The 15,992-nt window shown below is 42.4% G+C and overlaps 1 protein-coding gene across 6 annotated transcripts in view; it reads right to left on the bottom strand.

Moving 5' to 3' along the window:
* PRELID2 (PRELI domain containing 2) overlaps positions 1-15,677 on the bottom strand; it is a 67,720-nt gene extending 52,043 nt beyond the window's left edge. The window contains exons 1-5 of one of the 6 annotated variants that reach the window (XM_055332750.1): positions 15,494-15,676; positions 11,769-11,907; positions 10,394-10,482; positions 3,186-3,243; positions 782-855 (exon numbers count right to left, since the gene is read on the bottom strand). In XM_055332750.1, the coding sequence (XP_055188725.1) occupies positions 782-855; positions 3,186-3,231 (120 nt within the window). In that variant the 5' untranslated portion in view covers positions 3,232-3,243; positions 10,394-10,482; positions 11,769-11,907; positions 15,494-15,676. Of the gene's footprint in view, positions 1-781; positions 856-3,185; positions 3,244-10,393; positions 10,552-11,768; positions 11,908-15,493 lie in introns of those variants that run through there. The other 5 variants (XM_055332751.1, XM_055332752.1, XM_055332753.1 and 2 more) reach the window with 5 other exon arrangements.
* Positions 15,678-15,992: the final 315 nt, after the last annotated feature.

Genomic DNA, 15,992 nt, shown 5'->3' with positions numbered 1-15,992 from the left:
TGTCCTGCAAACAGCACAGCAGTAAAATCTGCAAACTAATTGGCTTCTCCATCACAAAAAGAATCACTTCCGAGTTGAAACAACCATCTGAGACATCACTAAGAAGTGCACATCAAAATGCTCTCCTCTTATTTCCTAATGATTCTAAAAGGACTCTTGTCAATAATCCCTTTATGATTCAAGAAATGTTTTTAAAAATTCCCACTTACCTTTTCCAACAACCACCAGAATGCTTAAGAATTTCAAAGAGAGAAAACAATTTGCTATCATGAAGATTTCATCATCACCACCATTACTTTACAGAAACACACACAAAAGGAATTACAGAGAGCACTAGAACATTATACTCCCTGAAATAACTATACTCTCTGACAATGAAATAAAAACTGAAGTTTTTATCTTCCTTGCTGAAGATGAGACTAAATATTTACCATCTGCCCACTTCTCATCATTCTTATCTAAGAGTCATATCTAACCATGGACAGATGAGGAAAGCTGGTCACTTCACACAAAATGTCCAACGTATCTTTACAATAATTATAGGCCATCTCCATGTCCACTAAGAGCCTTCCTTCCACAAAAGAGAAGCAGAAATAGATGGAAAAAAAACTATCTCTGGTGGCATCTGCCAAAACTGAGATTAGATATCAGAGTACCTCCCACGAGGTACAAATGGGAAAATTCTAATACTCCTGCACATCAGAAAATGCTCTCTTTCCAGGACAACGTGAAAATCACCCCATGTTACACAAAATCTGATTAAATTTTAAAATGAATTTACCTTCCTTAAAATTTCTGGAACCACATTCTGACAGACTGCAATCCTCTTTCTATAGATGATCCCTGTTGACACATCTAGAAACAGAAAATTTTTACACTCAAAAAAATTTTAAGGAAATGTATTCTTGTCCTCATGTCAATAAAACTTTTCACATTGATGTCAATTTTCTGTTTGTAGAATTCCTAGAGAAAAATGTTTGACTCACAACTCCATGTCCCTGACCACTTTTCTGGGCCAAATCATTCCAAATACACTCATCTGTGATCAAGGAATAAGGGTAAGACAGCTCCTAGCATTGCATTGTCTAACGTCAAGGACAGAGAATCACAAACCGTTCACTCCTCTGGTCTATCAATGTCGATACCCCAATGACAAGAGCCAGTGAGCCTTCTGCTCAATTCCAACAAACAGAACGTTTTAACAAAAAACTGGAGAATCTGATTCTGCTACTTTCTGCACCAACCATTTTTTCAAGCACAGGCTTCTGGCTACAAAATTTTAATCTATAATGAATTATACTAGTCACACTCTTTACTTAAAGGGAAGCAGATTCCCTGTGACTGGCACTACTCTGTTTTGGAACAAAGTTTCCAGAATAGCATCCATGATATACATATAAATAAATAAGAATTAAGAAAAAGGGAGGTCAGTTCAGAGGAAAAAAAAAAAAAAAGCCTTTCAAGTTTTATCTTTTGCCCTGTAAATTGCTGTGACTCAGCCAAGCTCCTATAGGGCTTCTCAAAGCTCTGGCTAGAGTAGCATTGAATGTTGGTACAAACACCCAGACTGCCCAGAAGCCACTGACAGGGTAGAAGCGGGTTCATCTCCTTGCTCACAGGCATTCTTTAGCCATCCCATCCAATGTTTGTGGCACACATACTTAAAATGGATTAGCCACTCCTACAGAGAAAGATGCCCCTACCAATGGCAGAAATCATAATTAATGTTTCTACACCACTGTGGAATGTGCACATTGTTCATGTGATCTTCACAACAACCTAGAGCAGGATTATTCTTATTTTCCCATTTAATAAATGAAAAACCTGAGCCTTCAAGAAGTCAGGTCATGCAGGTAGTAACAAAATCAGGGCTTAAAACAAGATTTCTCTGATGTCAAATAACACATTTCTCCCACAGAGAGCAAATACATGAAAAAAAAATGTTTTTTAAAATATATTTTATAGAATTATGGGCATGAAGAAAAGACCCTCACAAGCAAAAGACAGTTTTGTGTTCACCAAGGACAGACAAGACTTTATAATCACATAATGAACAGTGGCACTCATATGTTTTCTCAGGAGGCTGAAGAGCATGTCAAAAGTGGGTTTGCATGTCTCCAAAGGTTCATACACTGATTCTGTGCATCACTAGAGCTCCTGCAAGAAGGCCCAGTTCTCAAGTCCAAGCAAGACCAGTGAAAATGTAACCAGTGAGACACAAATGACAGTGAGCAGGGAGGACTCCTATATTCTAGTTCAGGAATGAGTAAACATTTCCTGTAAAGGCCATATGGTACATATTTTAGGTCCTATGGGCCATACAGTTTTGTCACAACAACTCAACTCCACTATTGTTGCAAGGAAGAAGCCATAGATAATATATAAACAAGGGGGCATGGTTGTATGCCAATAAAATTTTATTCACAACATCAAACAGGACAAGTATAGTTTGTCAGCCTCTGCTCTGGTCAATATGGAACCATAATATCAAGTACAGTTACGATTCCATAATCAAATTACTTTATGGTCGCATTTTATAGACATGCTACTAATCACAACTATTTTGCCATCTATAAAATAATATATGAATATATTATAAGGACACAGCCATGTGATCTTGGGCAATTTATTTAACCTCTCTGTTTCTTGGTTTCTTCAAACATTAAATGGGAGTAATAACAATAATACACAAACCATACATTAGTCTGAATTAAATGAGTTAATAAGAATGAGAATGCCTAGCACCTATTAACTGCTCAGAAATGTTAGCTGTTACTCTTATCATCAGTTATTAATTGAGAGAACAACATGACCATATTAAGCAAGCCCTCTGCTGCTGTAAATGCTGGGTACTCTTTTCTTACTTCAAATACAGAAATACACCTGTTCATATGCCTGTCTAGAAAGTAACAGGCCAGGGGCACCTGAGTGGCTCAGTGGTTGAGCATCTGCCTCCGGCTCAGGTCGTGACCCCGGGGTCCTGGAATCGAGTCCCACATCGGGCTCCCTACAGGGAGCCTGCTTCTCCCTCTGCCTGTGTCGCTGCCTCTCTCTGTGTCTCTCACGAATAAATAAATAAAATCTTTTTTTTAAAAAAAGGAACAGATTACACACACAAACACCTGTACAAAAATCAGTATCACTTAATGATCATCACTGAAGTGAGGTATATTTAGAGAACTTACCTCTTTTCTCCTCCACAATTTTTACAGAGATGACATTTTTATCCATGGGGTTGGGATACTAAATGAAAACACATAAAGAAGAATTACCATTCATCTTTTACCAAAGTGAATTATTTCCCAGAAACCAGAGTAATTTGCAGGAACAGTACATATTTTCCAAGCAACCTCTAAGGCCAGTTTTTAATCAAGGCTCTTCACTTTACTACTTAGGCCTAGATAAGCAGGAAGCTATCATCAACTGGACCTGTATAAATCCAGGGAAAACCTTCTTGAGATCCAACCTAACCCTGGCCAGAGGAGGGAGGGTGAGGTTAAACTAGGTTAATTTTGGAACCAGCCTTACATAAATGAAGAGTGTCCTTTATGCCACACACTGTGCTACATGCTTTATTTACTTACACACTCCTGTTTAACTCCCCAAACAGCCTCTCTGCTGTGACTGGGTCACGTGTTATCATTGTCTCATCTGTCAGAAATGGAAACTGAATAAAGATCACAGAGTCTAGGATCACCCAGCTAGTCAGTGGCAGAGCCGTGAAATTAAACCAGGCCTAAAACAAAGTGAACCTTTCGCTATGATTGTATACCATCTCCTGGCAGCTGGGTTGGCATCACAGGAGAACAATTACAGAAGCAGTCTACTCCAGGTGCTCAATAAATCGTTTATCTACTAATTCCCCTGAAAGACGATTTGGATAGAACAAGGCTGAAAAAAAGCTACCATTTTTGTCTTAGGCAGTTTACATATGTTATTTCAGTTTAATTCTCAAATTAATACCATGAGGTATATGCTACTTTTTCTGTTTCACACGGGAAAAACAAGGCCCAGATAAGCTAAGTAATTTGTGCAAAATCACCCAGCTAAAGACCACTGAGACTGTAACTTACCCATAGATGTTTTCTATTGCATTCTAAGCCTGTCTACCTAACCTACCCTTAAATCACCTCAGAATTACTCAAATCCAATCCTTTCTCTTGCATGGAAGTGACTTCCTGAAAGCCATAGGACAAGGAGGCTCCTGATCCAAGCCTGCTGAGCACCCCTTGGGCTCTTTGTCCAGAAGTTTACACTGCTACATCATGTGACCAAACCTGAGAAGAAAATGACAGGAAAGTCTTGTCCAAGACATCAGGAAGTGTTAAGGGGGAGTAAAAGCAGTCAACAGGCTAAGGAGCAGGAGAGGAGGGACTCTCCACTTGGTGAACTTGAGCTTCAAGTCTTTGGAACCCAAGGAAGTGGTAAATGCGATTCAGGGAGTGTGGGTCTCCCCCAGCTCAGCTACCAGTATGCATGCATGTGTGTGTGCGTATGTGAGAGAGAGGTTGGCTAACCAGTTGATCTTCAGAGAAAAGGGTCCACTACTTTCACACATATTAAAAATATCTAGGGCCCCAAAGGACACTGGATTAGAGCACAGGTTCTGTTAGAATAGGAATATGATCTATTTCAGTGACTCCCATATCTCTACCATAGCACAGTGGGTGGCACATAGTAAGCACTCAGTTAATTTTTGCTGAACGAATGATTAGGAAGATGAACCTCGCTGACCTCAGGGGTTGATCTGGAAAATAAAATTCACTGTGCTTGGGGACCCATCTGTGAAGAGAGCACAGATGGTCAGTCCTCAAGAAGTCTTGACACTTCATCATGCCCCAGGCCAGAAACTCTGTCATTCACACTTCCATTCTGGCGATTGCAATCTTGAGAACTAATCACAAAATGGATTTTCAGGTATTCGTTCATTCATTCATTCATTCATTTTTGCTCCAGAAAAAAAAATGCTCAAAATTATGATGACTGCTTTCTTGAAGTTTACCCTTCAGATAATGTCCGCTAGGGAGGGCCAGGTTTAGCTACTCTGCTACTTGGCAAGGGGCCTCAATAGAAGCAAGGAAGATTTCCCAGCCTCACACAGATCCCCCGAAGTGTGCGTGTGTGTGTGTGTGTGTGTGTGTGTGTGTGAGAGAGAGAGAGAGAGAGAGAGAGAATAAAAACTTTCATTCTATGGTAAAATGAACTATTTCCTTTACTAGTCTTAGGTTGCTCATTTCATATTCATCAATATTTCCTGACTGAATATTACAAATATACTGTAAGTTGTAGTTAGATTACTGAACTAAATTATGGAAGAGATCTGAAATGTAATCACCAGAGAAGGATAGTGATAAAAGCTTTCAAGTTCTGATTACTTCACTAAGTTATCAGTGAAATTCCTGAAGAATATAAACTCAGAAACTTCACACTTTTACATAATTTTAAGATTTGCTTATTAAGCCAAAGGGCATTGATTGAAACAATACTGAAACTTTTGTATTCATTCTTCGCTTAAGAGGTTTTGAGTACCTACCATGCCAGGCACTGTTCAAGGCACTGAGGATATAGTAATGAGACGAACCAAACTGTAGCCTCTTACAGAGTTTACATGTTAGTTGGGGAAACAAACAAAAAAATAAACATGTCAGGAGAAAATAAGTCCGACTAAAGGATAATAGGGAGACGGGAAATTGTGGAGAGGGATCACTGTAAAATACCTAAGGGTCTCCGACTAGCCAATGCTTGTAAATAATAAGAAAAATGAAGGTTTTAGCTCAACACAAGAGATCCTGAACCATTCACTATAGTCAAATCATCTGCATGATTCAAATCATTTTCCTACCCAACTACTTTTGGGAGTTGAATAGACACAAGCCTCATGTTTCCACATGAGAATGAGAAAAGAAATAAGAGGTCTGTTTATAATAGCTAAATAACATGACATGAAAGGCATACATTCTAATTTTTTAAATTAAAGATTTATTGTGCAGAGGCTCCCCCTACCTGATATTACTTGAAATGATCTGATGCCATCTTGTGGTAACTTCAATATTCATGATTTAATTCAGAAACCTTTTTCTAAAGTCAGAAAATGAGGGATTGAGAGAGGGAAGGCTCTCAGGGAGGGTGATCACCAGGAATGTGGATCTGAGAAGACAAGAAGCAGTGGACAGGTTTCTCTGGACACCTTTTCAAACATAGTGTGACAATGGAAAGACCAAGCTAGGTCAGGATCAGACCATCAAAGACTTATATCCACTGATCTCCTGCACCAGGTATTAGAGGCCCTCACATGCATTTAGTACTCTCATTTAGTACTCCACTAAAGGAGTAAACCTATTAACTACTAACTATTAAGATAAGGTGTCTGCGCTAAGCTAAAAACAGAAATGGTGTCAAGACTGCACACAAGCAGGGTCACACAGATTTTCAATCCCCCTCCACACTAGGAACTCTCACAGAAACAAAGTGGTCTAAATACCCAGATTATCTGTCAAAATGCTTGCTGTCCCTGGACCTGGCTCAGTGAATCACAAACTGTAGCAGCATAAGAATCACTACATAGAGCCATGTATATTCACAACGTGTGCCATATATTCTGAGGGACTTGCGGGATTTTCCAAGGTATATTCGACTTCATTTTGAACTTACTGATTATTTTACTTCCTTACAGAATGTATAAATGAACTCATTTTTCGTTCCCCAAGATATAAATCTGTTGCAAATATCTAACAAGGGTAAAATGTAGACTCCTCTACAATGATGACGTTACCCTGCTTTCATTTACATTTTACATATTAAAAGAGACCTAAAGAAATAAACGAAAGGTAAGAGGCCCCAAATTACAAAATACCAGATAAAAAGGAAAATATACATTAAGACAAACAGAGAGCTAGGACAAGTGAGAGGCCAAGAAATTGAGTCCATCTAATTACAGAAATAATAGTCAATATATTTGTGGGAGGAGCTTTATGAAGATAGTTACCTTCCTTATTTACAAGGGAAAGGTATCAAGCTTTCACAAGGCCTACTCTTAAGAGTGAAGAGTTTTTAAAATATCAACTTGTCAAAAGCTCAGAAGTCAATGTCTGCCTTTTATAATACCCATCCCCCAAAAAAGAGTCAATGGCTTCCAAAGGAGCCCGTGTTTACCAACTTCCAAATGGCATTATCAAAGAGCGCACAAGGAAGCACCTGAGCTGACAAATCTGTACAATTAGTCCTACAAAGGCCAAAGGACCTAAAATAAATCTGTAAGTTAATATTTCTGTTTTATAAGCACTACGAGAATCTTTGTTCCTCAGGCTATTTTTAAACATGCATGTGCATGGGTGGAGCTGCTGAAAAGAGATGTGGCCTTAGCTACACCAAGAAATCACTATGGATTGTGCCAAATTTATGAGCTACATGCAATAGCATACCTTAGAGGAAAGCAAAGTTGATTTTATACCAAGATCAAATGAATCCTCGATTAATCAAAATTTCAATGACCCAGGACAAAACATATATAAGTCAATAAATTTTGAATACTTGTTCCCTAGCCTTTCAGACCAGTAGGAGGATGAAGTAGAAAGAACAAAGGACAAGGAGCCAAGACATACAGATGATGCTGCATCTATGAAGCCAGGGAGGTGGACCATCAGAGGATATTCAAAGCCCTTCTGGCTGGGACAAGGCCAACAATGTCACATCACCCTTATTCATTCAAAAATGTACTAATAGGGGCCCCTAGGTGGCTCAGTGGTTGAGCATCTGCCTTCGGTTTAGGGCGTAATCCCGGGGTCCTAGGATGGAATCCCACGTCAGGCTTCCAACAGGAAGCCTGCTTCTCCCTCTGCCTGTGTCTCTCATGAATAAATAAATAAAATCTTAAAAAAAAAAAAAGTCCTAATAATTGGCAATGACATAATGTTTTTTAAAGGAGGCAGCTCCTGTCATAATTATGACACAAAGGAAAACCTACAAGCTCAATGTTAAATGCGAGCATAAACCAAATGCATTTAAAGACACAAAGTCTACAGAATAACTGACCAGTTCCCTTCAAAAGTACCGTGGTCCAGAAAGACCAAAAAAAAAAAAAAAGGAGAAAGGAACTGTCCCACATTGGAAGAGACAAAGACAAAAAGACATGACAACTAAATGCAGTGTGGGATCCTGGACTGACTCCTAGACTAGAAAAATGGTATTAGTGGACTACTGCCAAATTTGAATAAGGCCAATGACAAATTCGCATTGTATCAATGCTAATTCCCTGGTTTTTAAAATTATACAGTGGTTCAGGAAAGTTGGGTAAAGGATATTCTCGAATTCTTTGTCTGTTTTGCAAGATTTTATAAGTCAGATTACTGTTGACCCTTGAACAACATAGGTTTGAACTGCGTGGGTCCTCTTCCATGTGGATTTTTTTCCAATACAGTACAGTATTGTAATGCATTTTCTCTTCCTTATGATTTTCTTAATATTTTTCCCTCTAGCTTTCCTACCATCAAAATACATTACACAATATATATAAGATATGTGTTAATCAACTATTCATGTCATCAGCAAGGCTTCAGCCAATAGCAGGCTACTCATTGTTAAGTCTTCAGGGGGTCAAAAGGACACAAATGTCATGCTGTTTAGGGTCAACTGCATTTCTGAAAGTTAAGAACTGAAAAACAAAATGAAAATGACAATAAAGAGTGCTGAAAACAGAATGAGTTTTAGAATCCCAGAGCCCTCAGTCTGAAGTCCATCTGTGGGAGTCTTCGGCAAATTATTTTATTTTTAAATTTTTTATTTATTTATTTATGAGAGACACAGAGAGACACAGAGGGAGAAGCAGGGTCCCTGTGGAAAGCCTGGTGTAGGACTCAATTCCAGGACCCCAGGATCACGATCTGAGCCAAAGGCAGAATCTCAGCAACTGAGCCACCCAGGTGCCCCTCAATTATTTCAATTTCAGCCTGCCTTAGTTTCTTCATCTATAAAATTATAGGGGAAAAAAACTCCTCTCAAAGAGCTATTATAGAAATTAAAAGGAATAATTTTATGTAAAGTGTAACACCTTAACACCTTAGCACCTTGCAAATTCTCAATAAATAGTAGCGGTTTTTTGCCTCTGAAGAATGAAATCAACATTTTTAAAGACTTAGTTTCAGAACTTCAGCTTTTATCTTGCAATTTACTGTGGTGTAGCATTAAGTATACTCCTAGTATCCTCCTGCAAACCAAATATACTTAATTTATAAATCTAAAAATTATTAGAAGACATTTTTTTCCAGAATAGTAAAACTCCACACGCTCATGCTTTACCAATTCAGAGTCTGTGTGACAAGAGCTCCTGACACATCCCTCTCTACTAGCATTAGGGAAGGCATCGCGTCAGAGAAGGAGGAGTACTAGAAAGAATATTTACTTTTTTAAGAAGGCAATAAACCCTTTCTAAATACTCTAAAAGCTCTCATATATTTGTAATTAAAATATGGGGTGCCTGGCTGAGTCATTGAAGCAAGTGACTCTAGATCTCATGGTCGTGAATTTGAGCTCCACCATGGGGTAGAGATTACTTAAAACCTTATAAAAAAAAAAAATATGAACCTTGCCCCACACTCTATGTCTATAACATGCCCCTGAGAAAGCATTTATCATAAAAATTAACATATTTCCCTCTGTCCCCTTGACAGTGAGCTCCCTGAAGGCTGGGCCATGTTTTATTTACCTCTTCCTTCTTCCAGGAGCAAAATGATAAACAGACTTATTACAAATGTCCATTAGTAGACTTATGAAAATTTTCCTGTTAGTACTTTGGTAGTTAAAAACCTTGCCCTACCAGGATGCCTGGGTGGCTCAGTGATTGAGCGTCTGCCTTTGGATTAGGGTGTGATCCCAGAGTCCTGGGATTGAGTCCCGCATCAGGCTCCCTGCAGGGAACCTGCTTCTCCCTCTGCCTCTGTGTATCTTTTATGAATAAATTAAAATATATATATATTTAAAAAAAAACTGGCCCTACCTTTCATAAACTGATTAAGCCACAACCACCATTAGATAAGTGTCCAAGTACCCTTTAACATCATTTAAATGACATTTAAAAAATAAGTCATAATTCAAATGTGCACCGTTATTCATGCTCTTTCTTCTGTTTATTACTCCAAGTTGGTAAAGATGTGTGCAGACTACTTCTCTCAGCTTTTTATTTTCAGGTTCATAAAATAAATGTGAGAAATTATTATTGTTAGGATGACTCTCAAGATTTTTAACAAGTACTTTAAAGCACCTACTGTGTGCCGACATGCAATTCTGTGGGTTATCCACTTAATTTCCCCCCAACAATTCCAGAAGACAGTCACTACTATATTACTCTGCAGATGAGGAGCCTAAGGCATAGAAAAAGAACTGACTTGCCCAAACTCACACAGCTAGAAGCGCTCCGGCCCCCCGTCTGATGTCAGAGCCCGTGCTCTTCCCGCTTGCACCATTCTGCTTCATGTCGAACCTAATCTTCTAGTAGGATTGAAGATAGGAAGATAAAAGAAAGACTATTACAGTGTAAGGAAAAAGATAAATAACCATTATGTTAAACTAGCCCTATTATCATTTGTCAGATCATTTATTTGGGAAATATGGGTTCACCCCCATATGCAGGAGCTTTTCAGTAAGAGATGTTCTCCACAAATAAGGGGCAGATTCGCAAGGGGAAAAAAAAAAAAGAGAGGATCAGAAACAGAAACATTATTAATTACCCAATCAACTTGCTACTCTAAATGGAAATAGCCATTCATAAATCGCCTTTATGAGTTTAAGGGTCAACACTCCAACCATTTTGTTCGGTACATCAGGCTCCTGGTAGAATAAATAGAAACCCGAGGCCACTGTGTTGAAGCAAAGAAATTATTTTAATCTGTCCATTTTACTATAGTACAAGTAAGGACATACAACTGCACCCCACACGAACTTCAATCTGAAATTACACAGGGCTATACTCCAGAGCAGTATATTTCATTCATTCACGCTGTAAGGATTTGCTGAGCACCTACTATGCTCCAGGATCTCTTTGGGTGCTTGGGATGCATCAGGAACAAATCAAAGATCTCTGCCCATGAAGCTTACATTTTATTCACAATGACTCTTGCCTATGGCACAGAAAGAAAATCAATCTGAACAACTCTGTAGTAACACTGAAAAGCTCTTAATTTCTCTGGCCTCATTTGAGAAGAAACAGACATCCAGTCAACACAATGGCCCTCTGGGTTCCGTTTTCATGACTTTTCAGTTTTAGGTAGACAAAACTGGAGCAGTGTTTGAATCTAGCTCATGAATGCAAGCCCAGTAAACAGATCCACGTGAGCTTGAGTTTCTAGAGCCCGAGGGAGCTTCTAGACTGCTACCTTCATCCATGCAACTTTGTGTGCTCTTTGTAGGTGGTTTGAAGTAAAAGGAAGGAAACAGCTGTGTTAAGAACTGGAAAGCTACGAGTCACACAAAGAAAGAAACCTAAATGCACTGTCAGGTGCACTCACAATATAGTGCATGGAAACTACAGTTTAACATCTGATGAATAAGCCATTTTGGGTTTCAGAGCATTCCTCCATGAAGGGTTCATTGAGAAACACTATATTCCATGAACAAAGAGTTCTGTGGTGTTTGTTTTCAAGGTGCCACTTAGCTTTGAAAGCATGTAGCTAATATTTTGCCTGTGGTATCCAACAGGCAGGTGTAAGAAGAGCAAACATTCCTCAGGTTTTAAAAATAGTAGTATATAATAACTTGGAAGGCAAGTCCTAACATACCAAAAGGCGGAGATCAGTAGACGCTATTTAAAATAGAACATCCTCAGTGCGAAGCAGCTTCAAACATACCATTGTGCAAAATCAGATTAAATGCTTCCCAGAGATCCTCAAATGATTGTCCCTTCTGCCAAGTGCCTTCCTTTGAAAAAAAAATACATAAAGACTAAGAGAAAAATAAAAGTATATTTAGCCACAAAGATCGTTCTTACTACCTTACACTTACAAAAAAGCTTATGCTTGTCAAACTATTACACATTTGATCCTCACAACAATCCGGGGAGACAGGTGAGGTACACGGTGCTATTATTTCACAGATACAAAATTAAGACAGTAGGGTTGTCATACACAGTTATGGTTGTTGCTCACTGCATAAGGTCTTCCAGTCAAGCAGACCTGGGGACACATGGCTACAACCACGTAGCGGAAGGAGTGCTGAGACAGAGCGGGGATGGGACTTTGGTCCCCACACCCAGGCTAACAAATCACAATAACCCAGTTTTCAAGTCCTTCCAGCAGGTGCTGCTTGCCATCAGAAACTAAGGCCAGATGTCAGAGCCACAAGCTCCAAACAAACTCCCCCACCCCCCAGTTTTCAAACGATCTGATCCACTTCAGACACTGTGCTAACCCTACAGCACCTAAGAGGGTTGCTCAGCTGTGAAAACTGGATCAATTTGAGCCAAGATGGGCCCCATTGATGACCTTTCACCGGCTTTTCCCTTCATTATAATACTAAAAACCACGTCCAGGTGTGAGATTTAACAGGCCAAATTAGACATGCAATTCAAGAAGCAGGAAGCAGTGATCTTTAAGTGTGCAAGCACCAAAAAATCCCCAAGCCTACGTGTTTAGATGTCATCCCTTTTCAGCTTAAGCCTCCTTCAAACCCTCCCAGACCTCTCCTTGGGGAGCCAGACTCCAGACTGCAGACTCTGGCCTGCCTCCCCTGCACTGGAACATTATGTCCTGATGAGGCCTTGCCTGGAATTCTTGCTCAGCCTTCATTTCCATGGCTTGGCCCAAGGGCCTGATTGGCTAACAACCCTCTTGCTAATTTGCATGAACAGCCCAGTTTCCTTTCCAATAGCCCCATATACTGTAAGCTTGTGGAGTCAACCACCTAGATGAGGCCCCTTTCTAATTTGCACAAGGGCACAGACTACTTTTTAATGAGGAAAGCACAATGAGTGGCATCCAGATCTACTGACTTCCAATGCAGGGCTTTAAGTAATGGAAGGTGAAAATTCTCAAAGCAAGTGGATTCACTGACATCTCATAATTTATTGACTCACATAGTCCCTCTGAGGCATTGCTTTGTGAATTAAAAAAAAAAAAAATTGGATGTGTAGTGTCATCCATACTGTTCACATTGTCCCATTGCCAAGCCTTTTCTGAAAATGTTCTTTCCCTAGCCCTGCCTTCCAAAATATCGTACTTACTACATACCAGGCACTTTGCCAAGTATTTTATAATAATTCTTAGACATTGTTACTGCACGCAGCTATATAAGTGACCTCAGCTATAACACATGGCACACAAAAACCACCCAGCTGAACCCAGTTAACCCACAGAGGCCTGAGCCTCCCAAGTCTTAGCTGATTGCTTTAATCAGCTAAATCACAGGGGTGATTTGTTACATAGCAACAGAAAACTGAAACACTGGATTTTCTCACATTACCACACATCTACACTATGCCCTTACATGAGGCAAACAGGTCCACCAAGATGAATAAACTCTTAGACACTAGAGGAAAAAAAAACTGAGACTGGACACAGAGCAAAGCAAAGATGATGCTGGAACATTTTTTTCCCCTCAATAATCCTCTGAGGGCCTATAATGTGGCAGGCAGCACTGCCTGGGGACTAGGAGTTTAGACTTTGGATTCAGATGTGCTGAAATCCTGGCTCTCCCAAATGCTGACTGCAGGAACTTGGAAAAGTTGCTTCAACTTCTCTGAGCCTCAGTTTCTCTAGGCAGTGAAATGGAAATCGGTCCTAATTCCTTCCTGCACCTGTTGGAAGGCATAAACATGATAATGTACAAAAGCAGTTCCTCCCCCTCGGTTCCTCCCTAAGAAATTCCTATTCACACTTCAGCCATCATCTCACAAAGGCCACTTTTTTGAGAAAGCCTTTCTTAATGGCTACCATGGCAGGACGTCAGCAGACCTTCCCTGCTCTATTTGGTCCCAGCAATATGAATTTTCTGTGTAAATACACGTCATCAATGGGAAGTGTGCGTTCATTAGTTGTTCCTATATTAACATCAGTCTCACCCACTAGAGACCGTCAGCTTCATGAGAAGAGGGTCTTTCTGTTGGGCAATAGCACCCAGCTCTTGATAAGGGCAATCCAGAATGGCATTCCAAGGGAACAGTGGCATTAGAGAATCCACACTCCAGACTGCCAATCCTAATAAAAAATGGAGTGCTGACTGTTTCTCATCTGGGCCCAGAGGTCTGGCCTAAGGCAAAGACTCCAGCAGAATCACAATTCATGCTTTCATTGGTTTATTCACTCATCATTTGCCAGATGTTTTACTGAGCATCTACTAGATGGTGGGCACTATTCTAGTTACTGAAGGTCCATGAACAGTATCAGCAAGTTGACATTCTCCTGAGAAAAAAAAGGGGGGGGGGCCTCTCTGGTGACACCATGTTAACCAGCGTCCTAAATCACTCCTTGTGACCTAAGTCCTCAACTGCATCACCTCCTCTAATGGAGGTCAGGTCTTATTTAAAAAATTAACTTCCTCTCCCAGCATCTCTGTTTTGCATATGGAGTGTATGGCGTGGGGGCTGCTGCCCAAGGCAACACTACAATCCTGGAAAATCCTGCTTAAAAACGTCAAAGCTGAAGGGGAACCAGCTTTGAAAAAGCATCTGATACAATACTCTTATCTTAGATGCAGAAACCGAGGCCTGAAGAGACGACCCTTGACCAAATGAAGTACCTAAAGGCAGAGGCAGTACAGTCCAGGAGTCTCCAGGTCTCAGACTTCCTGTTCTACTACCAGGAGCACAGGCCTAGCCGGCGCCCTGGGGTCGGGAGGGCCACGGAACGCTGGGCCTAGGGTGCGGTTGTGGCAGCACCAACTACTGTAGGAACGTTTCGGAGGCCTAACATCAGCACAACAGCACCTCACACGAATGATCTCACTGGATTCCTCACAACCAACCTTTGCGTTAGCACCATCATTTCCCCCATTTCACACATCACAAAACTGGGGCACAGAGGGGGTAAGCCACCTGCCCCAAGTCCCACAGCCTTTCATAAAAGAGAAAGTAGCGAGGTGGCAGGTAGCACGGCAAGGGGCGGCGGCTTCCGCGGCTCCCACTGGTTTCACGGGCGGGGGGAGCGGGGGTCCACGAGGTGCTAGCAAGATCGACGAGTCAGGAGCATCCCCAGCCAGCTCCGGAGCTGAACATTGCCGGCGACCGCGCGGCAGCGTGTGAACGTGGTGCTGCGCACGGGCCCTTCCCCGCACCGCGTCCCGGGGAGGCCTGGGCCGCCTTCGAGGAAATCCGCCCGCCCCGCCCGCCCCGCCCCCCTCCCGCACATCCCGACGCGGAGCCCGCAGCGCTAGCGACTGGGCGCGGGCTCCTTGGGGGAGCCGGGGGCGGAGGGAGGGGATGGGGGGGAGTGGGCCGGGGGCGGGGGGGGTCGGGGCCCGGGGCCGGGGGGCCGGGGGGCGGGGTTCGGGGCCGCGCGGGGCCGGCGGGTACCTTGCGGAGGAAGCTGGCGACCACCTGCTCGAAGGGGTACTTGTACACCTGGTGCACGTCCACCGTGACCCCCATCGTCGCGCCGGGCGCCGGGCTGTGCCCGGGCCGCAGCGTCCACACCCGCCAAACGGGGGTGGGGGGTTGTTTTCCCTCCCTTTTCAAACTTCGGAAACTTTATTGTCCTCCCGGCGGCGCGGACAGGCGCCCGGCCCCGCCCCCGCCCGGCCCGGCCAGGCCAGCCAGGCCCGCGGAGTGGAGGCGGGGGCGGGCCGCGGGGCAGGGGCGGGGCCCGCGGGGCAGGGGGCGGGGCCCGCGGGGGCAGGGGGCGGGGCCGCCGCCGCAGCCGGACCTCGGCGGCGGTGCTTCTCCGTGGTCGCCCGGCCTAAGCCCGGGCTCGGCGGCCCTCGGACGACCGATCCTAAGCACCGAAACCACCCGGCCTGCAACCTGAGTTGTAACAGAACCCTCCTCCGCGTTGCGGAGCCCGGGTGACGAAGGT

This window comes from Nyctereutes procyonoides, unplaced genomic scaffold (genome assembly GCF_905146905.1).
Source record: "Nyctereutes procyonoides isolate TBG_1078 unplaced genomic scaffold, NYPRO_anot_genome, whole genome shotgun sequence".
Taxonomy (NCBI): Eukaryota; Metazoa; Chordata; class Mammalia; order Carnivora; family Canidae; genus Nyctereutes; species Nyctereutes procyonoides.
Note: the sequence above shows the minus strand (reverse complement) of the source record. Positions and strands in the feature narration are given on the sequence as shown.